Raw genomic sequence first — 23,190 nt, 5'->3', positions numbered from 1 at the left:
TAGTTGGGTGTGTTGGTACCATAACGCTGATCATCAACTTTCTCTGTCAACTCAGACTTGGATCCTGAGTTCATGGAGTGAAGTCATGAAAATGTGACATCAGTAGCGGACAGCCAATCACATGCCTTGAAACATTGAGAAACTGCGATTCACTTAACGCGAGAGAATCAGTGTGATTCAATTTTCTCTTCTGCCGAAGATTAAGAGATTGAAGAATATGAAGTAGCCTACATCAAAATACTAGTATGTATATTAATTTACACTAAATGCTTAATAATAATTGTTAAAGTAAAATTGCTAATGTTTAACGTATTAAGTGTAATTATTATTAAATCAATTATCATCGCTAAAAGCCACACAATTTTTGTATTTAAAAAACTTTTATTATATAGTGACTTTTAATTTAGAGCAAGAGAAACAAGGGGAGAGACTTTATTGCATTAACTGCTTAGACTAGTCTTACAAGTGTCTTCTAACATTTTCTTCAAGACTGGTCATAACTTTTTTAAGTCATAAAAAGGTTGAGTGGTCTAATTTGAATCCAAAAAGTGATTAGCCCTAGTTAGCTAGACGGTTAACTACTAGTTCTTAAAGGGATAGTTCACCCAAAAATGAAAATTAGCCCATGAATTAGTCACCCTCAAGCCATCCTAGACTACATGCTATCATAACTAGCATGTACATAACTATCCCTTTAAGACACGGTCTTAACTTAGAGGCTATGCTTGCAACTGGATCCTGATTGGTCCAATTTTGGTTTGAGATCTCCCCATGTAAGTTACTATGGTGATGAGCAGCACTACAAGCTATAACTAAAATCCAGAGTTGGCTGGTGGATTACCCCCTTGGTTAAAAAAATGCACATTGTTCTTGAGGCATCTTCCCCCAGGTTTTTTTTTTTTTTTTTTTTTGAGAACTAAAAACTCTGGCCTACATCAGCTTATAATTTTCACAATGTTTATAAAAGGTCTGTTCAATGTTTCGGTTTAAGCCTACATAATTTTTACATTTGGGTGCGTTTTTAAAATGTTATACTGCAGCAGTAGCCTACCTAAATACAACTTTGTGAAGTTGTAAAAACATTGTAAAATCGTAAAATCGTATACTTCCTTAGCCAAGCGAAAAACAGTATGTGACAAAAGAAGTAGTACTGGTATGTCCGAATTCACAGTAGGCCTACTCATAAAAGAGTAGGCAAAAAATACCCAGTAGTAATGTCTTATTAAAAAAGAAAAAAAAGTACTTCAAGAAATTATGCGATTTCAGATCATTTTGTGCTGGGAGGGCAAGTAAGTGGACCAGACCCATTCTTCTCTACTCAGTGTTAATAAGTTAGACTAAACTTATTGTTTTTATTTACAAACAAAAAAAATACAATTTCAAGAATCTTCTTTTTGTTTTATGGCGGTTGGCAAACCAGCTTATGGTTCATTTCCGCCACCTACTGAGTTGGAGTGTGATCACAATGATGTAAAGGTAAAAAAAAAAACTAAATCCTAGCAACTATGTCTCATTAAGTTAAGTTAAGAGAGCTTTGTGGACAATACTTTTTTTCAATTTATGATTTAAAAATCGAATCAATTTCATCTGAAGCACAGGCCCTAGTCACTGAACCAGTGCGACAGGTGGTGGTAATGCGCCATCGCACGTTCATGAAGAAGAGTAAAGGAAATGCGATGACGTGTTACGCAAGTGGGCGTCACACACTGACGCTTGGGCGCAGGCGCAGTCGGGCACACGCACGCACGCACAGGCTCGGCGAGGAAATAGCACTCAAACAATAATTATGTATGTAAGCGTTTTCTTTCTTGAACATCTGTAAAGATAAATAATTTTTTTATATTTTCATGAGATAGTTACAGTCTGTGTCTATAACTGCGTTCATATTTTCAAATTGTAGTAGCGATAGTTTCGAAGGAACCGGCTTTATGCGATCAGGCGGCTAGGCCTCGCCTGGCCCGCAGTGTCTCGGTTCAACCATGCATCCCTCCTGGGGAGGATACGGAGGTGGACCCCAACCTCCTCCACACTTCGGCCCGCGGCCTCATCAGTTTAGAGCTCAGCCCCCACCAGCAGCTGCACCACCACCAGCACAAGCAGCAGCTGGAGGAGGAGGATTTGGAGGATATGGAGCTCCGCCGGTGCAAGCGTCATCTAATTTCTCTAGTTTACACGAACAGCATTTACAACAAATGCAGCAACTGCAGCAGCTCCATCAGAAGCAGCTTCAGTCTGTGCTGCACCACTCCGGCAACAACAACACCAGCAGCGGGCCTGCTCCGTACTGGCAGGCCGGCGGTGCACCACCCAACACTTTTCAGGATCCCTCAACCCAGAGAGGTCCTGCCGGCCCGCCTCAGCCTCCTCCGCCTGAGGTGAAGCCTCCAGCGCCCGAGCCCGCATCCTCTTCCTTACCTGCAGCTCCAGTACCACAGGTTAGCGAAACCAGTTCATCGGTGGCGGATGAAAAGCCAGACTTTTCGTCGATGTCTCAGCAGGCAAGCTTCTCTTGCATTTCTTTTTCCTTTTCTTCTTCCTCTTCTTATTAATGTTGTGTTACTGTAACAACAAAGACATGTATACAGAACATTAGACTTTGGGTAGAGTAGCCTACAATATAATTATCATATCATACTCATTTAAGTAAATATTCTGTCAAGTTCATGTAGGCTAGTTTTTTTTTTTTTTTTTTTTTTTTTTTTTTTACATTTGTACAGCAGAGCATACACATTGAAATTCTTAAATGGATAGTTCACCAAAAAAAAAAAAAAAAATCTGTTATCATTTACTCACCCCCATGTTGTTCCAAACCTGTATGAGTTTCTTTCTTCTTCATTCTTCTGATATTTTGAAGAATGTTGATAACCAGACAGTTGATGGTAGCCATTGATTTCCATAGTAGTTTACTATGGAAGTCAATGGCGATCATCAACTGTTTGATTACCAACATTCTTCAAAATACCTTCTTTTGAACAGATGATAACTCATACAGGTCTGGAACAACATGAGGGTTAGCCTAGTAAATTATGACATAATTTTAATTTTTGGGTGAACTATCCCTATAAGAAAAGGCACAGGTCAAAAAACAGTGCAGGACAGTAACATTAACATTCAGTCGGAAAAATCATATATGAACGACTTTACAAATTTGAATGTTTACATTCAAAGATTTATTTTATCTATATTTTAACTGCCATGATGATATTCAAGTACACTAAAACATATCACAGGATGTTGCATACTTTCTGGCCTTCTCTCATTGCACATTAATGACCTTGTGTTTTTTTATTAGCTTCTTTGAATGCTCTCTTTCCCTTCATTCTTTCATTTTGTTCATGAAAGAATTCTCTTTTCCTGCTTGAAGCCAAAGTGTGTGGGATGATAGTGCCGTACAAATGACTTTATCTATTTATTATGGTCAATTTTAACAAATTAATTAATTTCATTTAAAGAGAGTATGCTTCCTTGCCTCATTCAAAAATTGTATGTCGTAATCAAACATGGCACACATATTGGAATATGTGCAATGGAGTATAACTAGAGATATAACTACTTAATTGAGTAGTCTTCAGAAGTCTTGGAATATAGCTTTTTTTTGTTGGTGGCTTTTTTTCAATAGACATGGACATTAATATATACATTTTTAGTGTTTCATTTGAGTGAAATATTTATGTTATTAAAAGTATTTAGTTTGTACAGTGTACAGTGTTTGAATTCAAACAAATGTTATATTTGTCTTAATGTGTACAGGAGCAGCAGGATTATTGGTATCAGCAGCACCGTCAAAATTTGCAAAAGCTGAAAAATGAGAAGGCGAAGCAGAATCAAAATTCAGCTAATGGAGGCCATGCTTCAGTTCCTCCGCCTCCAGTTGAACCCCCAAAGAACAACCCTCCCCCACCACCTCCCAAAGAGGAACCCCCTCCTCCCCCACCACCTGAGGAATCGAAGGTAATTTCTTTTTCACACTATTTTCACCCAACCAGTTTTATACCTTTAGAAATGTGGTACAGCATTAATTGATTACTTGTATAAAATTTATAGGGGTGTAATAATCTTGTGCTCGTGAAGTATTGTGTATCATTTTCTCTTGTGTATCGTCACACCCCTAATAACTTATATCATATTTAACTGATTACTGAAATTCATTACAGCCCAGTGGCATCAATGATACAGGAGACCCCGCTGAAGCAGCACGTCTTCAGCAGCTGCAGGCGGCAGCTGCCCATTGGCAGCATGTGCAGCATCAAAGGGCCAGCCTTCAGTACCAGGCACTGATGCAAGAGCATGCTCAACTACAGCAGATCCTGCAACAGTACCAACAGGTTATTCAACAGCCGGCGCATCTCCAGGTACAATCTCCTGTCTTATTAAATTTCTCAGTGGTTCTTAATTTGCATGGTTGGCTCAGAAAAAGTGTAAAATAAGGTTACAATATTATTTACAATTGTTCAATTATATCCACCAGACATTGCCCATGGAAATGCAGTTGCAACACTATGAAATGCAGCAACAGCGATTTTCTCCATTGTACCAAGAATGGGACCGGCACTTTAATTTGTGGTTAGAACAGTTTCAGACATACCCACACAAAGACCAGCTGCAGGATTATGAAGCCCAGTGGAGGCAATGGCAGGAGCAAATGAATTCAACTTCAGCTCATCTGCAAGAGAGAGTCACTACTCTAAGAGCTATGCAGCCTCAGTATGGTACAGGTCCTTCATATGGGAGCATGATGGGACCATATGGACAGCACAGACTGCCCGGACCAGATGGAAACATGCATTTAGCCGGCCCAGGGCTTCCATCTATGCCTCCACCAGTTAACATGGATGCCATGTCAAGACCACAGGGCCCACCACCTTCTGGACCAGGTATTCCACAGGGGCCATCACCTGGAGAACCTTTCCCATCATCTGGTCCAGATTCTGTCTCTGAAACACATGCTGGACCACATGGGCCGGGGGTTCGACCACCTGGACTGGGGGTCCGACCCCCTGGGCCTCATGGAAGATTTGATGGCCCAAGGTATTCTATTTAGAATAAGGTTTAATTGGGTAATATTTTATTTTTCTGGAGCTACTAATTTCTGATTTTATTTAATTTCTTTTCAGATTTGAAGGTCCCAGAGGCCCACGGTTTGAACAGCCACCCCAGCAACGGTTTAGTGGGCCACCCAGATTTGACAGTGGCCAGCGATTTAGTCGACCTCCCAGAGGTAATCTTCTACTCCCGGGGGCTCCAACAAGACTTGATAACCCCCCTAGACAGAATGCACCTCCACGTTTTGAAAGACCCCATATACCCCCTCAACAACCAGGGCATGGACAGCAATCCAATCCTGTACCTGGAATTCAAACAAAGCAACAATCAGCAAAACCTGATGCACCACCAGTTCCTCCAACTCAAACAGCCCCAGAAAAACACAAAGATCGCTTAGATCAAAGTAGCAAAAAAGATGGTGCTTCCACTGGTCCTTCACTGACAGATGATATACTGGACTCAGTGGATGGATTTTTTATTCAGAGTGAACCCATTCCTCAAACTAAGGATACTAAATCAGATAAAACCATTGCTGATACTGCAAAGCAGGATAAGCTAACAGAAGATGCTTCTAAACCATCCTTACCTATGGAAAGTCCAAACACCACAAACAAGAAATCTCAGAACTCTAGCTCACAACCTCCTAAAACCGTTCATGCTGCAAATGGGCCACCACAACATGCAAAGCCTCCTCAAAATGATAAGTTTAAACCTGATACAATTAAGGAGGCTACTAGGGGGCCACACATGATGACTCAGACTGGTCCACCTCAGGCCACACGAGGGAGAGGAAGGGGCCAAGGGCCAGTGCCTCTTCGGGGCAGGGGCCAAGGGCCAGTGCCTCTTCGGGGCAGGGGCCGTGCACGTGGTCGAGGGCAGTATGGGGGACAAATGGCTGATCCCAACTGCCAAAGAGAAATTATGCAGGAGGATCCCTATGACCATCCGGAAACTGATGACACAAGGCATGAAGAGGACCAGGATTTGGTTTGGAGAGATCCCTCTTTAGATGTTCCTGGTGAAATAGAGGACCAGGAAGCACCCCTTGAGATGTGGCATCCAGAGGAGGAACACTTCCCAGAAGAGTATCCAGAGAGCACTCCTCCAGGTGAACACTGGGAAGAAGAACCACAAGATTATTGGGAGGAAGAAGATCCATACTGGGCAGAGAGAAGACCTCCAATGCTTGCTAGACCTCCTTTTCCTCCAGGGGGACCCAGAAGACCCCCTTTCAATCCACGATTTATGCTTCATGGTCCAAGGCGCCCCCCTCCTCCTGGAAGTTTGCAACACAACCCACATGGACCTCCTCACATGGGACCACGTGGGGGAATGGTACCACGATTCAGACGCGGTGTAGGCCCATGGGGACCAACACCCCGCCATGACATGATGGAGCGAGACATGAGACGGCCACCACCACCTCATGAAATCTTGGCAAGGGAACCAGCTGGACCTCTTGAGTATGATGAAGAAATAGACAGAGAACCTGGATGGCCTCATCCACGTGGTCGAGGGCTGAGACGTCCTCCTTTACCTCCGCAAGAAATGGGCAGAGAGATGAGAAGACCACCTATGAGGCCCCCAATGCCAATGGAGAGGTGGCGTGTCCCACCACCCCATGAAGAAGGAAATTATGATGAGGAATACCCATATGGTGAAGAAGATGATGCACTCAGAAGGCCTATTCATGATTATCATCCAGATTATGAGCAAGACGATGAGTATTACGGTTCTCGTGAGGAATGGGGCAGGGAGCAACCTGACCGAGACTATCCTCCACATCATCGCCCAGAGGTCATTAGAGAGGATCCTTGGTTAGAGGGAAGAGAAAAATCATTCCCATTTGAGGAAGAGGATCGATATAGAGAGGAACGAAGACGACCTTGTTACCCTGATGATCCACCTTATCAAGAACGAGATAGGGATCCTTCATTTCACTCTCATCCTGATTGGGAAAGACCACCACCTCCACCCCCACCAGAGAGAGGTTACTCTCATCCAGTTGGTGAAATGAAGCCCCAATATGAACATAACCCAGAGCCTCTAGCTGGCATGCCTGCACCTCATGCCCCGGATACCCCACTTGAGCAGTCTTCACCTACTGCAAATAAAACTGTACTTGCTCTTTCTCAAAGGCAGCATGAGATCATTCTAAAAGCTGCTCAGGAGTTGAAAATGATAAGGTAAAACTTATTTCCCAACAGTGTATCATTTAAATAACATTCAAGGCATACAGGCCAACGATGAGATTTCATAAGTTGAAATCTTACTGATTTTATTTAACATCATAGAGAGCTCCAGGAAAGCCAGAGGTCTTTGGGAGATGCTCCCAACCCAGATTCAACTGGGTTGCCTACAGAACTTCCTCCTAGAATTCTTGGATTGGAAATTACACCTGAGGTTAAAAGTGCTCTGCAGGTATGCCGAGAACTTTGGGTTTCAAATTATGCTCCTTGATTCAGAAACTAATGTCCAATATTGCGATAGTATGTTATTGAAAAGCCACTGATTGAATGACTATTTTGTTTTTCTTAAAGGCTACCAATTTATTGTCAGAAACGGGACAGATCTTGGAAGCTGGTTTAGCCCCTTCAAATCAATCTACAGACTTTCTTCATTCTTCAGCACCTGTCCCTACTGCCACATTCATTGCTAAAACAGTGGACTATGGGCATGGCCGTGGTCAGTATATATTCTGCCTCTCAACTGACATAATTTTAAATGTATTTAGTCAAACTATATTGTGTTTTCATTTAACAGATGTAGGTTCAACAGTGGAAAGGATATCTTATGGAGAGAGGATTGTGTTGAGGCCTGCCCCACCGCCATCTGAGCGACTGTATGAGAAAGGTTGGCTCTGTTCTGTTAATATTGGGTTTGTTTATTTTCATTTGTGTTTTCTTTGTGTGATGAACTTATCTTCTTTGTTAGAACTGCTTGGCCCTAGAGACCCATACTATGACAGAAGAAGTGACCCATATGGTGGTCCCAGAGATTATGACAGGGATTGGGAGAGAGATCCATATAGGGAGAAGCCAGCACTGGATTATGAGAGAGACAGATATGAAAGGGACCGTTACCTACGAGATGAACGGTAGGTACTTCAAGACCTTGCTGCTGCATTCATTTCTCACTGTAGCATTTGATATTTTATGTATTTTATACCCATGTTGGTTCATGAATATTAAAACATTTAATTATAAACATCCAAATATCTGTGAAGAGCACTAGTTTGTCACAGACTGGAAAACAAGAGTGCAGTATTAAATCTAGATTTGTTTTTCGTATGTCTGGTTTCAGACCTCCACTTGGGCCTCGTCCAGGACACAGAGACAGAGAAAGAGAGCACCCAAGCCGCTCGAGCAGGGACCGAGAGGTTTATAGCCGATCAAGCTATGAGAGGTCTTCCTATGAAAGGAGTCTTGAGCATTATGACCATGGATCCTCAAGCTATGGAAGTAAGTGATTTATAAAGAACTCAACTTTTAAAGATGAAATGGGAAATTCTTTTAATGTTAAAATTCTTTCTCCTATTCCATCTGTAATGCGAAGAGCAAAGACGGGTATAAGAAATACACTTGTTGGTTGATTCCCCTTGTAAAGTGTAAACACAGTGGTTTAATCAAAATCTGTTTGTTTGAACAACCTGATCAAAACAACATTGGCTCAGCTATTGTGAATATGGGATGAGAATTGGGATCAGTGTTTGGGGAAACCTCTTTGAAAACAGCTAGTGGCCCAGAAATGACACATTTCACTTTAAATGAAAGTGTAACTTTGGCTATTTTCGACATGGTGAACACATACATAAAAACAAAATCAAGTTGAAATGCTCTGAACAGAAACGCTTACTTGAAATTAACATTAACTGGTTACTATCCTTATTTTATCGGTCTGTTAAGATTTTAATTTGGCAGTCAACCAATCATGAATTCTGCACTGCAAACAGTCTCCAAAATGAGTGTATAAGGTTTTGCCAACAGTTTGAGGATCCACTGGAGTTTCGAGGTTTAGTCACAAGCTCTTAGTATAAAGTTCAATTCAAGCTCTGGAATAAATTATAGGCAAAACAAAACAAAAAACGTTATTAACCAATAAGTCCTGGTCAATATATCATGAATAACTGAGTAATCACCTGAAAAGTTGGGACCTGTGTAAGATATCTATATTTCTTACCCAGGTGATCGGAGGAGCTATCCAGATGAGCGCCCCCCACCCTCCACATCACTGCCCCCTCCTGCACCTGTTGCCCCTCCTCGTGTGGAGAAGAAACCAGAGACAAAGAATGCTGAGGACATCCTCAAACACCCAGGTCGATCAACTCGACCTGACAGGGTATGCCATAATTATTTTGTTGTTGTTATTATTATAATTGTGCTCTACTTTTGAATATCATGCTTTACCCACAGTATTTTTTTTCTTTTCAGATTGTAGTCATCATGCGTGGATTACCTGGAAGTGGCAAAAGTCATGTGGCAAAACTTATTAGGGTAATACATAAGATCTTTTATAAGATATTTTAATGTTCATAATTATTATAATTTTTCCCAAAAATGTTTGGGAAAAGTATGCTTGGTCTACTCTGGCCGTTTATGGAATTTGACAAGTCCCTCAGGGTGAATGTTGAGTTGCCTTCAAATGACTAAATACTAAACTAGAGGCTGTTATTAAAGGGATACTCCACTTTTTTTGGAAATAGGCTCATTTTACAACTCCCCCAGAGTTAAACTGTTGAGTTTTACCGTTTTTGAATCCATTCAGCCGATCTCCGGTTCTGGCGGCACCACTTTTAGCATAGCTTAGCATACATCATTGAAGTGGACAAGACCATTAGCATTTCTAAAGAAAAATGACCAAAGAGTTTTGATATTTTTCCTATTTAAAACTTGACTCTTCTGTAGTTACATCGTGCACTAAGACCGACGGAAAATGAAAAGTTGCGATTTTCTAGGCTGATATGGCTAGAAACTATACTCTCATTCCTGCGTAATAATCAAGAAACTTCACTGCGGTACCATGAGTGCAGCAGGCGTAATGATATGACGCAGCGCCTGAAAATAGTTCCGTTGTGTTGACGGAAGGTGACCTATTTTCAGGCGCTGCGTCATATCATTACGCCTGCTGCTCTCATGGTACGGCTTTGAAGTTTCTTGATTATTACGCAGGAATGAGAGTATAGTTCCTAGCCATACCAGCCTAGAAAATCGCAACTTTTCATTTTCCGTCGGTCTTAGTGCACGATGTAACTACAGAAGAGTCAAGTTTTAAATAGGAAAAATATCAAAACTCTTTGGTCATTTTTTTTTGAGAAATGCTAATGGTCTTGTCAACTCCAATGATGTATGCTAAGCTATGCTAAAAGTGGTACCGCCAGAACCGGAGATCGGCTGAATGGATTCAAAAACGGTAAAAACTCAACAGTTTAACTCTGGGGGAGTTGTAAAATGAGCCTATTTCCAAAAAAAGTGGAGTATCCCTTTAAGCTATCTCATAAATATACAGAAAACTAGCCGCAGTAGGAAACCATTCATGCTAATGTTCTCTCTACTGCCCCTGCTGGCAATAATGAGACTGCAGTGCATTTTTGCATTTCATTATGATTTCATCAAGCTCGCATAGCTAGAAGTGTTTGAGATTAGATGTTTTGGGCCAGAGAGACTTCACAAAGCCAAAGGAAAGAACAAAATAACACTTTTGCTAATGTAGTTTTCTTTTTTTTGTAAATGACTTTGTCATTTCAATTCATCCATGAAGTAATTATGCTTTTACTGATGTAGGACAAAGAGGTTGAATGTGGAGGTGCACCACCCAGAGTGCTTGGTCTGGACGATTATTTTATGACTGAAGTGGAAAAAGTTGAGAAGGACCCTGATACTGGGAAGCGCGTCAAGAACAAGGTTTGAACTAGTTCTTTTTAGAGTAGAAAACCTCTACTCATTTTCTCTAACTGATCATGTAAATTTTCCTGGCCATCCTCATCAGGTGCTCGAATATGAATATGAACCGGAGATGGAAGACACATATCGAAACAGCATGTTGAAGACATTTAAGAAAACACTGGATGATGGATTTTTTCCCTTCATAATCCTGGATGCCATTAATGATAAAGTGAAGTACTTTGACCAGTTCTGGAGTGCTGCTAAGACAAAAGGTTTCGAGGTGAGCTTTATCTTTATTTAATGTAAATTTAAGTTGTTCGTTGCTAGGAATGAATTGAAATGCTAGCCATCTATGTAGAGCTGCAGTATATACTTTTTAGATCTACGTCATTAAATCTCACTTTTTATTCTCAGGTGTACTTGGCTGAAATCACCACTGATCACCAAACATGTACAAAGAGAAACATACATGGGCGAATACTAAAGGATATTACAAAGGTATTTTCTTGAACTTAATGTATGGTTTGAGTAAAACCACCAGAACTACATGATGTCATTTTTCATGAGCCTGACTAATAATATGCATTTTGTTTTTGTGCACAGCTGGCCAGTGGCTGGGAGTCTGCACCACCCCATATGATACGACTAGATATCAGGTCTCTTCTGCAGGATGCGGCAATTGAAGATGTACGTTTGTTGATGACTTGTGCCGTTATTATGTTCATTAAAGAAATTGTAAATTAGTTTTTCTTATTCTTTTCTTCTCATAGTAACATAAACTGCTTTTGTGATAGGTGGAGATGGAAGACTTCAACCCATCTGAAGAAGAACCAAAGGCTGAAGTGAAAAAGGAGGATGACGACGAGACGGATATGGTAGGACCTCACGTTGCATGCATGCTTCTTTTATCCAATAATTTAAACTGTGATTTTATAGTTACTTGACCCAGTTTCTCAACTAAACAAGGTAAGTACTCTTATTATTGATCAATGTTTCAGGATATTCTTTCCCAATCCAAGTTGACAAAGATGAAACAAATAAAAAAGAATATTCCTGAGACATGGGATCTCCTGGGTTTTTTTTTAAATAATTGCAATCCATATTCTAAATATGGATTATTAAATGCTTTCTCGAGCAAATATATTGGCAACAGCAAATATCATGTTGTCTCACTAAAGGCACTTAGTTGACCTAACTTGAAAGTGTTTGAAAAACTAACAAACTTTGATGTCCAAAAGTATTGTAATTTATAATGGTATTTATCATTGTCTTTCTCTGTTTATCCTCCCAAATCTTCACATTTACTTAATCCTTATTTTAAGATCCACAACATTTTAGCTCATTTAAAATAATATTTTACTTACGAAACTGTCCATTGAGACTTGTAATTGGTAATGTATATATATTTTTTAAACTGATCTCTTGAGTAGAATGTAAGCTAAGCTTTTAAAACTGTTTTTAAAAAACTAAGACCTGTAACTCCTTCAGCAGAATCGTTAGTTACAGTGTGTCAAATTTAGAGGTAAAGCACAACTTTATTAGTATGGTATGAAGTGAATCTGTTCATTTCACTTTTGATAAGTCTCCATTTTCAACTCAAGCATTGCTATGGCTGCTCTTGAGTGTAAGATTTAAGCATCAAAATACAAGTCAGCTAGTAAAACTTCAGACTTTTGATGGCTTATTTAGAGCATTTTTGTGCTCTGGCTTCTATGGAGAAGTTTTTCTCATGATGTAGGTGTTTTGTGTAATAAATCTTATATTATGTAGCCAAATATTAAACAACCTCACAACAATTAGTATGCTCTTCACACAGATACACACCTGTATTGTATGTCCTGCTTGATTTAGTTGTTGAACTCCTAATAATGACCTTTTGTTGTGGGACTTGAAATTCAATGCAAGGCTGAATGCATCTCAGTTTCATCTTGTAGGAAGCTATACATTACTCTGCACTATTGTCTTTGTGGCTTATTTTAAAACGGGTCTCACAATAGAGCCATTAATTCTGTAGATGTGTGAAGACCTAAACCTAAATCACAAGCTTGCCATACAAGTTGGTCTTTATTATGTTGATAAAAGCTTAAACTAGGATTGTTCTAACAAGCTGGAATTACAGTAAAAATGTAGTAATTTTGGATATTGTCAGAACATTGTAAGAAAGTGAGGAAGCTCTTGCATGAGGAATTAAAGCTGCAGTAGGGAGTTTTGAGAAAACGTTGACTTAGCCTGAAAATTTGAACAAGCATAACTTACAGGTCCCACCCCCTTGCTCTCTGCTGCGCTACAGCCCTCCCTCCACAGCTCGTCCTCCACAGCGGAGCCTGTCGTGAACGCGCAGGCTAGTAAACAGGGCCACCGATAACAGCAGATAAAGTTATATGGCACATTCACTAATAGGGACTAAACGTCAATAATATGCTTTACATTGACTATGGCCTGCCCATACTTTGACTACAAACTTGGTCCTCAAATCATTATGTATTTTGCAATAGCCTACATGTAACTTTATAACGTTGCACTCTTTCTATAAGTTATAAATAGCTAGTAAGATAACGTTAATATAACGGTAACTAACGTTACAGTATGCAAGTAATTATTCTAGCGATATATAATGCTAGATAAGGTGTGCTAGTACGTTATTTCAGCAACATGACAAGCCAGTGAATTAGCAGGTTTCAATTGTTGCTTAGCAGAGTGCGTGACATTTTATCTACATGTTATGCGGCTAGAGTTTTGACACCGAGTCAATGGGCTCTGTGTAATTCTTTCTTTTTCGCTTGTTTATCGTCATCAGTCTTTTTCCTTTTACCTCTTTGTTTTATGAGCAGGTGTCACTCGAGAATTGGCAGTTTAGGTTGTTTCTCCGTCATAAGCACAGCTGCAGCACGCCGGCAATCTTGAGTTTGAACGACGGCTGCGCAACGCGCTGTGCAAGAGAGGGGTGTGATCAGCGCGTACACGAGCGTGATTGACACTGCTAAGACATTCCTCCTGGCTCTGATTGGTTGTTTCTGACCGGGAGCGTGTATTTCTTGCAAATGGCAATAGGACCACTGGGAGGAGCCAGAGGAGCTTGATTTTTACACAGATTATCTGTCTCATATTCTACTGTCAGGACATAATGACAGTTTTAGCAAATAATTTTTTTCAAAAGTTACCTACAGCAGCTTTAACATGCACACTAAAGAGATGATGGTTTTTCCTTTCATTTAAAAATTGGAGATTGGGGGGCTTAAAGAACAGTTGACCTGAATGATGGCTTACCAAATGAGGGCAATTAAGCTTTTCTACATTTGAAAAAAAGAACTATTTCAGTCTGTTTTATGCTGGGTTCAGACTACACGATATCATTCGTAAAAGACAATCATTCGTAAAAGACAATCGATCGATTTTTCTCGTTAAGTGTGTCACTGTGGACAACAACTGACGCCACGTCTGTGATGCTTCACGACAGAAAGACTTGCATATTTAATTTTTTTTTTTCGGTACACTGAAAAAAGGGTGGAGGTTTTAGGGGCAGTCGTGGCCTAATGGTTAGAGAGTCAGACTATTAACCCAAAGGTTGTGGGTTCGATTGTCAGTGCCGGCAGGAAACGACTGAGGTGCCTTTGAGAAAGGCACATAACCCCCAATCGCTCCTTGGGTGCCACAGCAAAAATGGCTGCCCACAGCTCTGGTGTGTGTGTTCACTACTCCTGTGAGCACTAACTTGAATGGGTTAAATGCTGAGGACACATTCCGAGTATGGGTTACAATACTTGGCCTTCACGTTACTCTCACGACGAGTGGCATTGACCAATAGCAGCACAATAAGCTCTTCCGTACACAGCTTTCAAACATGGCGAAACGAGAGCGAGACGATGGTTTTGGTGCTGCTAGGTGGAAATATGCAATGGAGAAAAGGTTTGTGGAACTATGGCAACAATACTCCTGTTCGAGGGACTACCACGACAGAGTGAAAAAAGATTAATGCTGGCGAACGATAGCAGAGGCGCCTCAGCAACCCGGTGAGTTCTGGAATTAGCATGAAGCTGACAGGCCGCTTCTGTAGCTTTTGTTTTTAAGTTCTTGTTTCCGAAAGTCAGTCGCTAGTTCTGCCTTCTCAATGACATCACATATGTTGTTAAAGATGGCAAGCTATGATTGGTCTGGAAGCAACGTGTAGTCGACATGTTTCTTGTCCACGACACGAATTTAGGAGTCAAAATCACATAATCTGACAGTGATTATCGTAACAGACTATATTTTTATCTAGTCTGAACCTGGCATTATACAGCACTGTTTTAAACAAACTAAAATACACCGTGTCATTAGCCTAAGTAAAGGATTCTTTTATTTTAAAAAAGCAAGCTCAAACTCAGGTGTTGTTTTCGATAAAGTTTGTCCATATGCTTTTGGTTACTTGCAATACAAAATTCATAAATGGTTATTTTTTTGTCTAATTTTTGTACATCCAGCTTTGTGGCCCCTTTTGCTCGTTGAAGTATTGTTAAAATTAAGTTGACAGTCTTTGTAAACTTGCTTTTTATGCACTGTAAAGCTGACATTTTAGAATATGAGTTAAAGAGTAGCACTGAATGAAGAAAAAGCTTAAGCACAAATCATTGCAGATGCCGGAAGCCATTTACATTTTCCATACTCCAAGATTCCAACTTAATACATGTATTTTGGCTTGAAACAAAGTAAAGCATAAAGAAAAGTAAAAAAAAAAATCTATGTATCCTTGTTTTGGTCTCAACATTTAATCCATCCCTCTTTGCTGGTGTCAGTAGCAGTCATGTAAAGCTTAAAAAATGCTATATATTTCAGGACCATTTTCAGTACACATTACTTTCAACCACTAACCATGATTATATGCATTCTAAATATTCATATATTTCTAATGAACAGCTGGGGATGTAAGAGACCGTTCAGATCTTTGTAAAACACTAGATCTCTTCCAACCTGGCTGCTCAGTCCCATACCTTGCAATACTTATTCAGATCTTTAAAATTGTTCCATGTTCTTGCAAATTATGCAGCAATATTTAATTTGAATTCTATATTTATTGGAACTGGGGCAATTATGTCCTTTAAAATAGGCATGTGCGCCATGAATAATTCATTATTGGAAGAGATCATTTCAATGGTGATCCTTGTCAAATTAAACTAAAGCGTTCACTTATTCAACATAAGCCAAATTTATAAAATCAACTGAATCAATTGGCAGTGCAGGACCAATAAGTACAAACCCAATAGCCAGAATAAACAGAAATCCTCAAATAAAAGTCCTGATTTGAATGGGCAGAAAAAAAAAGCCCTGACATATTGTCAAGTAAGTTTAATTTCATAACGTTTCCCATTTAAGCTGGTATCAAATTTCATATTTCCCTAATAAGCCTTTGATCAAGGTCATTTTGATATGCCAGTTTGACATGACGCAGAAGAAAATTGAAAAGTGTTGACAAAACAATCTATCTTGCTCATCTACTGAGTGGACACATGGGAAAAACGAATGCATGCAAGGTCTGAGAAAATAATTTCCTGCTCTAGTATACACTTTAAAAACAATACATTATTTTGAAATGTGTAACATGGCAGAATTTTTAATGCAGCCTTTGTAAAAATTTAAAGCAAACATAAATGTGCAAAAAACATGAATGTAAACATCTAGCTTTTCCAATGTCGACTAGAGCAGTCTAGTCGAGTACTTTCACACATCCCTATTATAAACTATAGATATGACACAATTATGACCTGCACAGGGATCTTTATGATCCTTAACTTAGTTGATGCATCAATGTTCCAGGGTGTTTTGAGTGTTCACACTCTTACCAAAGAGTGCATATTTACAGCTTCAAACTTTGTCATGATTAGTTGCAAGTTGCAACACCAATTACTATTTTTGATTATGTATATTTGTGTATCTTTGAGAAATGATACCAAACAGTTCTAAATCTATGTAAGATTTTATAATCAACTAGTTTATTTGTCTATAGACTTGGTACTCGGCAGCAAAGTGCTTTTGGACTGAAGCAAGCATGCGATCTGTACTTGTGGCTGTGTAATTTGTGGTTGTAAAAACTTGAAAATATAGAATTTTATTCAATTCTACACACAATAGAAAAAAAAAATGCATTGCGGCAAAATGTGTGTTCATTATAAAACATTAGAATCTCTTATCCAGAAAATTAACGTATTGTCCAACAAAATGAATGAATGTGTTTATCTTTAGTGCTATTACAGTGTAGATCAGGGATTGGCAACGGCGGTCCTAGAGTGCTGCTGTCCTGCAGAGTTTTGCTCCAACCCCAATTAAACACACCTGAACAAGCTAATCAATGTCTTCAGGATTACTAGAGAGTTACGGGCAGGTGAGTTTTTTTTTTAAGGGTTGGAGCTAAAGGACAGCGGCACTCCAGGACCTACGTTGCCTTATCCTTGGTGTAGATGGTCTGTGTGGATGACTTTAACCAGTGGTTCTCAAAGTGTGTGGGGCGCTCTGCCTTTAAAAAGCGGCACCGGACGCCAATTCCACTGAGTAGTTCTTCTTCAGACTGATTTTAACTGGGGTGTGGCCAAAAAAGTTTGAGAACCACTGCCTTATACCAAAGATTTGTTTTCATTCTTGATATTTGTGTAAAAAGCCAGTATTAACTCTTTCCCCGCCATTGACAGAATTTTTCAGCAATCTGTGTTTTCACTGTTATATGTTAGGGGGCGCTATTACACACCTTCTGAAAGAGTACTAAACCTCCTGATCAAAACACTTGCGAGGAAGATACAAAAACAAGCTATATCATATGTAATCATGCATATGTAAAATAAAGCAATCACTAACATTAAACGGCATATAAATCAAACCTGCCTAATGTTACCGAATGAAATGTCGACCCGGGACGAGCTATAGGACTGTGAAAGCATTAGTGGTGTTGATAGACTTGATCTACTCCATCTGGCTTTTGATCATCATTCTGAATCTGATCCAGATGTAGTCTTTGACAAAAACGTGATTTTGCTCAATGTTGCTTTTTTTTTATTAAAGTAAGCCACATTCAAGTGTTGATTAAAAAAGAATGCATGACGCTAGAATAAAACAGGGGGTCTGTTCTTTCTTTTGATAAATGCATGTTCAGATATTCATACAACAAAATATTCTGGGGGCCATGAAACTTTTTTCTTTTGTGAAAATGACCAAAAAAGATGGCGGTGACTGGCAACTTTAAAAAAGAAAAGAAAAGAAAAAGCTGGCGGGGAAAGAGTTAACACGTAGACATTTAATTTAAATTATGATATGGGTATTTACATTTTAACTTTTCAGATTTTAATTGGGTGAAGTCAGTTTTACGGATTGGTACTTTAACTGTATCCCTATAATTGAATGGAAATTCTTAATTAAAAAAATGACAGAACTTCCTACTTTTCTATTTATATATTCGGGAGATGAAAGAAAAGCGTCCTTTAGGTCAGTGTTTCTCAATCCAGAAATCCAGTGTTGTGGTTGTTTCTCTTGGGCAGGATTGAGAAATACTTCTGAAGGCTGCAGAGAATAATCCTTTTGCATTTAAAAGTGGACTCCTTTGTCAGTCTTGAGTAATTCCTCTGTGTGTTGTGCTGTTGGCTTTTTGTCTTATCCCATAATGACCGATCTCTGCTGCAAAAATGTGTCTTGGCTTTATGATTTACAATGAAATGAATGTGTAAAGCAGTCAACGATGTAGGAATATATAAAAACCTCAGTAGTATTAATATTTGCATGCTCTTCTGTATTCAGTAGACATTTCCTCATTCTGAATAAGGACTGTTTATCAATTGCTGAGAGCTCATTGATGCCTTTGTGACTTATTAATGATCTCTTTTTCAAGCTTATTCTCTCATCATCCAAAGCATCATCATTGCTCCCCAGCCCCTATTCTATCCCTGTCCACCCTCTGTCACACTGTCTGTCCCCTCTTGTCTCTCATCCCCTGAGGATTAACAGTTGGAGTGTCTCTCTGTAATATAGGGATACCTTCCGAAAAGCAAATGGGAGATGGACACTTCAGAAGCAAAGCTTGGTGGGTATTTATTTATTAAGTTAGATAATCAAAGCAGTTTATGTCTGTACTGTATGTTGTCTTTTATTTTAATTTTTTATATATAATTTATTTAAATATTTGGTGTCTAATGGGTGATTTAAAACTTTTCCCCTGGGTTAATTAAGGTTTCAAGATTTCACACTGTACATTTGCAACATTGTACGATTGTAAATTATCCCTGGATTTTCAAATGTACAAATTCAAATCATTCTATTTGCATTTACTAGGTCAGTAACAACAATTGGACAAACACTGCATCTGAACTGTTTTATTAACTGGTTGTCCATCTGTTAGAATATCGTCGAATGGCTGCTTTAAGTCACCTGAAACATTAATTTTGCTGTCAGACAGTTAAACACACTGCATGAAAGTATATGCATGTATGTTTAGGGGCGTTTTCACACCTGGCGCATTTGAAGCGCTTGTTTCGGAACATGCCGTGTAAACTCGTTTTTAAAAATTCCCCCTTAGTTCGATTAGGCATATATATAACGCTGCAGTCGCGTTCGGATCCACACCAAAAACAATCGGCCGTTGATCACCTGAACAAAGTGGTCTTGAGTGGTTCGCTTGTGGTGAGAAAGCAATCCAACCCAACCTACCATTACACATGTTGCCTGGAAAGCAGCATTGTTTGTTTTGCTTATGCCTCTCAAAATGAATTGTGGGTTAACCTGGAGCAAAGACAAAGTAAAATACCCATTTGAAATTTGTTCTGATGAACATATTTCAGAACTAATGTCCAAAACAGCCTTTATTCTTGCTCAAAATGATAAAGTAATATAGCGACCGCTACAAAGCCACAATAAGCCTGTGGAGCTGTTGTCTATCCCATCCTGATGGATGAGCAGAATCCCGGAACACAAACGGGATTGCTGACCAATGAGAGGACAGTTTACTTGCACATGACTTTTGGTCCATTTAGAAATGTTGCCTTGTGAAGGCGAACCGAACCAAGAAGAAAATCCAACCGTTTTAATCCCTGTTTCGAACAATCTACAGGTCTAACGCTTTTCATGAGCGCTAGCTGGTGTAAAAAATGCCGGCCCAGCCCTGTTTAAAAAGCCTTCGTAACTACTTAATCCTAATGAACTGTGATAGACATATTCTGTTATAATATGTGGCTGTGCAAAGACATAATAGCTTTTTTTTTTTCATATTACTATGTAATTTACCAGTTGTTAGTAGCTTTGACACAAATAAGTGTTCATCAGATGTCGAATTGATGATGACTTTAGATGCTACTTTGTCCTTCCAGACAAGTTGGATGGTCTGGCTGGAGGAGGCAAGAGAAAACGAGACACTGATGTGTCTGGCATGGAAGACTTCCTTCAGCTGCCCGATGACTATGCCAGTCGCATGTCTGAACCTGGCAAAAAAAGGGTAATGTGGTGCACATATTATGTTATGTATTTGCTTTCACTCACTGTTTGTGGTCACCTATTGTTCAGTTTTTCATTTTGAATGTTCTTGAGAATTGCAGATTGAGAGCCCTGTTTTAAAAATGATTGAATTGTTGGTCTGTATTTTTATTTTTCTGAACAAAGACTCTCACCAGTTGCTGACCATCTCATTTGAATTTGCATTGCTTTTCTTGGGGAGGGTCATGATTTAAACATTTTGCACTCATTAAACATGCTGATCTTCCAGGTGCGCTGGGCTGATCTCGAAGAGAAGAAGGATGCCGACAGAAAACGTGCGATTGGTTTTGTAGTCGGTCAGACGGACTGGGAGAAAATCACGGACGAGAGCGGCCAGCTTGCTCAGAGAGCTCTCAACCGCACCAAGTATTTTTAGGAGATTTTGTAATGACAATTGTACAGCATTTAAGGTGAGTTGCTAGTAATTCAGCTCTTTTGAGTAGCTAAGACTGATAGTAATTGCTCTATGTGGATAGAAAGCTAGAGACATGAGTTTTGTTTCCTGTTTTGTTAAATGTTCCCATTTTTCTAAACTTTAGAACATGTTTTCCATCAGGTTACTCATTTACATCAAATGCTGCCTAAAGGGTTAGTTCACCCAAAAATCTAAATGCTGTCATTTACTCACCCTCATGTCATTCCAAACCCGCAAGACTTTCGTTCATCCTTCGGAACACAAATAAAGATATTTTGGATGAAATCTGAGAGATTTTTGTCCCTCCAACTACCACTTTGACGCTTCAAACAAGTTAATAAAGAGATCGTAAAATTGATCCATATGAATTGAGCGGTTTACTCAATTTTCTGAAGAGACTCGGTCACTTTATATGATGAACATATTTAATTTACGATTTATTCTGTGTAACGAGAATGAATCTCATTGGTTCTCGCACGTCAAGTGAACATGCTTGAGCTTCTGTTTATCGTAACTGATGTGTGCATTGATGAATGTCTGTGTGCATAAAAGCTTAAATTCAATCTGTTCATCATATAAAGCGATTGTGTCTCTTCAAAAAATTTGAACTGTCTATGGAGGGACAGAAATCCCCCAGAATTTATCAAAAAGATCTTCATTTGTGTACCGAACATGAGCGAATGTCTTACGGGTTTGGAACGACATGAGGGGAGTAATTGATGAAAGAATTAAAATTTTTGGGTGAACTAACCTTTTAAGCCTAAGATCATTCTGAGCATAAAATCCAACAAAAACAGCTTTTGTAGTTTTTTATTTTTATTTTCTATTTTGGGTTGACGTGTCCCATGGTTATGTTCTTAGTAGTGAATGCGACCCACTGTCATTATTACAAACAAGTTTTAAAAATTCTCTGTTCATGTCTTTTTAACTTGTCTTTTTTTCCTGTTGCAGGTTACCATGAAATTCTTCATTTCCAATGTGTACTGCCTGATGAAGAAAGAGCATTGACTCTTCAGTCGTTGGTCGATCCTTTAGTACACTTAATGGCCTTGGTATAATATCTGTTGTAATGTAAATGCCTTTTTGTTTTATCCACAATCTTATTTTAATAGCTTAAACATTGTGCGATGTTTTGTAGCAGTGGTACATTTGACTGTTTGACTGATTATCCTTACTTTTTTTGTTAGTTTTATTCCATAGATCTATTGTATTTGGCTCTGAAATATTCCTGTAGTTCACACACATGTACACACCCAATAAAGCTTACAAAACAGTCTCATAAAAAACCCTTATACAGTCATTTTTCACTAAGTTGCTGTTAAAAAACTGTCTGTTAAGCTGAATTGTGAAACTTTGGTTGGTGGAAGCTGTAATTAAAGAATCATAAGAAACTGTTCAGATTGATGCAAGAAACATGACCAATACATTTTACTTACAAAGTAGTTTACTGGCTTCTCATGTGGCAACAGATATTGATTGACAGGTCTGTTCCATTGGTTGTTTTTTTGGCCTGCTCCTTGCTATTTGGTTTGCCACAAGTTGCCAGGAAACATGGGCAGGAATTTGGCTCAAAATACTTGACATACAGAGTTTGTCTAGACCTAAAGCTTTGTGTATACATTTGAATTATTATACATTATATATTTGTATACATGCACCCTAAAAGCCTTTTATATCTAAATATTGCAAGGATGCATTTCAAACATGACCTCCATGCTTGATTTTTAATAGACAATCTGCCCTGGGTATGCTAAAAACTAGGGATTAGCTGTATTAATCACCAAGTCCATATCTGCAGCAACATTGACTGTTTTTGAGAGTATATATTATGATGTCAGTCGCATTGGCTGAATATACACTCATCAGCCACTTTTTTAGGTAGACCTTGCTAGTACCGGGGTTGGTTGGACCCCCTTTTGCCTCCAGAACTGCCTTAATTCTTCATGGCATAGATTGAACAATGTGCTGGAAACATTCCTCAGAGATTTTGGTCTGAATTGACATGATCGCATCACACAGTTGCTGCCGATTTGTCAGCTGCACATTCATGATGTGAATCTCCCGTTCCAGTACATCCTATAAGAGCTCTATTGTACTGCGATCTGGTGACTGGAGGCCATTTGAGTTTAGTGAACTCATTGACATAGACAAGAAACCAGTTTGAGATGATTTGAGCTTGGTGACGTGTGTTATCCTGCTGGAAGTAGCGATCGGATGATGGGTTCACTGTGGTCATAAAGGGATGGACATGGTCAGCAACAATTCTCGGGTAGACTGTGGTGTTTAAATGATGATCAACTGGTACTAAGAGGCTCAAAGTGTGTCAAGAAAATCTCCTTCACACCATTACAGCACCGGCAGCCTGAACTG

At 39.3% G+C, this 23,190-nt stretch overlaps 1 protein-coding gene across 3 annotated transcripts; it reads left to right on the top strand.

The window, feature by feature from the left end:
* The first annotated feature begins 1,728 nt into the window (after nt 1–1,728).
* Nucleotides 1,729–22,106, top strand: ylpm1 (YLP motif containing 1). Of its 3 annotated transcripts, XM_056262694.1 has the most exons (22): nt 1,729–2,498; nt 3,751–3,951; nt 4,155–4,352; nt 4,469–5,028; nt 5,115–5,854; nt 5,885–7,229; nt 7,338–7,464; nt 7,584–7,728; nt 7,807–7,896; nt 7,978–8,140; nt 8,347–8,504; nt 9,227–9,381; nt 9,474–9,536; nt 10,824–10,943; nt 11,029–11,205; nt 11,340–11,423; nt 11,529–11,612; nt 11,720–11,800; nt 18,912–18,963; nt 20,243–20,367; nt 20,635–20,815; nt 21,772–22,106. In XM_056262694.1, the coding sequence occupies exons 1-21, from the start codon at nt 1,980–1,982 to the stop codon at nt 20,779–20,781; spliced, it is 5,334 nt and encodes a 1,777-aa protein (XP_056118669.1). In that variant the 5' UTR covers nt 1,729–1,979; the 3' UTR covers nt 20,782–20,815; nt 21,772–22,106. The 3 variants fall into 3 exon arrangements, with proteins under 3 accessions (XP_056118669.1, XP_056118670.1, XP_056118668.1); XM_056262695.1 differs by having other exon boundaries at nt 1,729–2,435; nt 5,115–7,229; XM_056262693.1 differs by having other exon boundaries at nt 5,115–7,229.
* The last annotated feature ends 1,084 nt before the right edge of the window (nt 22,107–23,190 follow it).

The sequence above is a fragment of the Rhinichthys klamathensis genome, unplaced genomic scaffold, assembly GCF_029890125.1.
Source record: "Rhinichthys klamathensis goyatoka isolate OS25496 unplaced genomic scaffold, OSU_Roscu_1.1 h1tg000196l_1, whole genome shotgun sequence".
Classification (NCBI taxonomy): Eukaryota; Metazoa; Chordata; class Actinopteri; order Cypriniformes; family Leuciscidae; genus Rhinichthys; species Rhinichthys klamathensis.
This window is presented reverse-complemented; position numbering and strand designations above follow the sequence as displayed.

What these genes read in the sequence shown, in the direction of transcription:
- ylpm1 (XM_056262693.1), top strand. Translation starts at nt 1,980, where the DNA reads ATGCATCCCTCCTGGGGAGGATACGGAGGTGGACCCCAACCTCCTCCA. An exon ending in CAGGAGTTGAAAATGATAAG is followed by an intron (nt 7,230 to 7,337) that starts GTAAAACTTATT and finishes TTAACATCATAG; the next exon opens with AGAGCTCCAGGAAAGCCAGA. An exon ending in GGAAGCGCGTCAAGAACAAG is followed by an intron (nt 10,944 to 11,028) that starts GTTTGAACTAGT and finishes CATCCTCATCAG; the next exon opens with GTGCTCGAATATGAATATGA.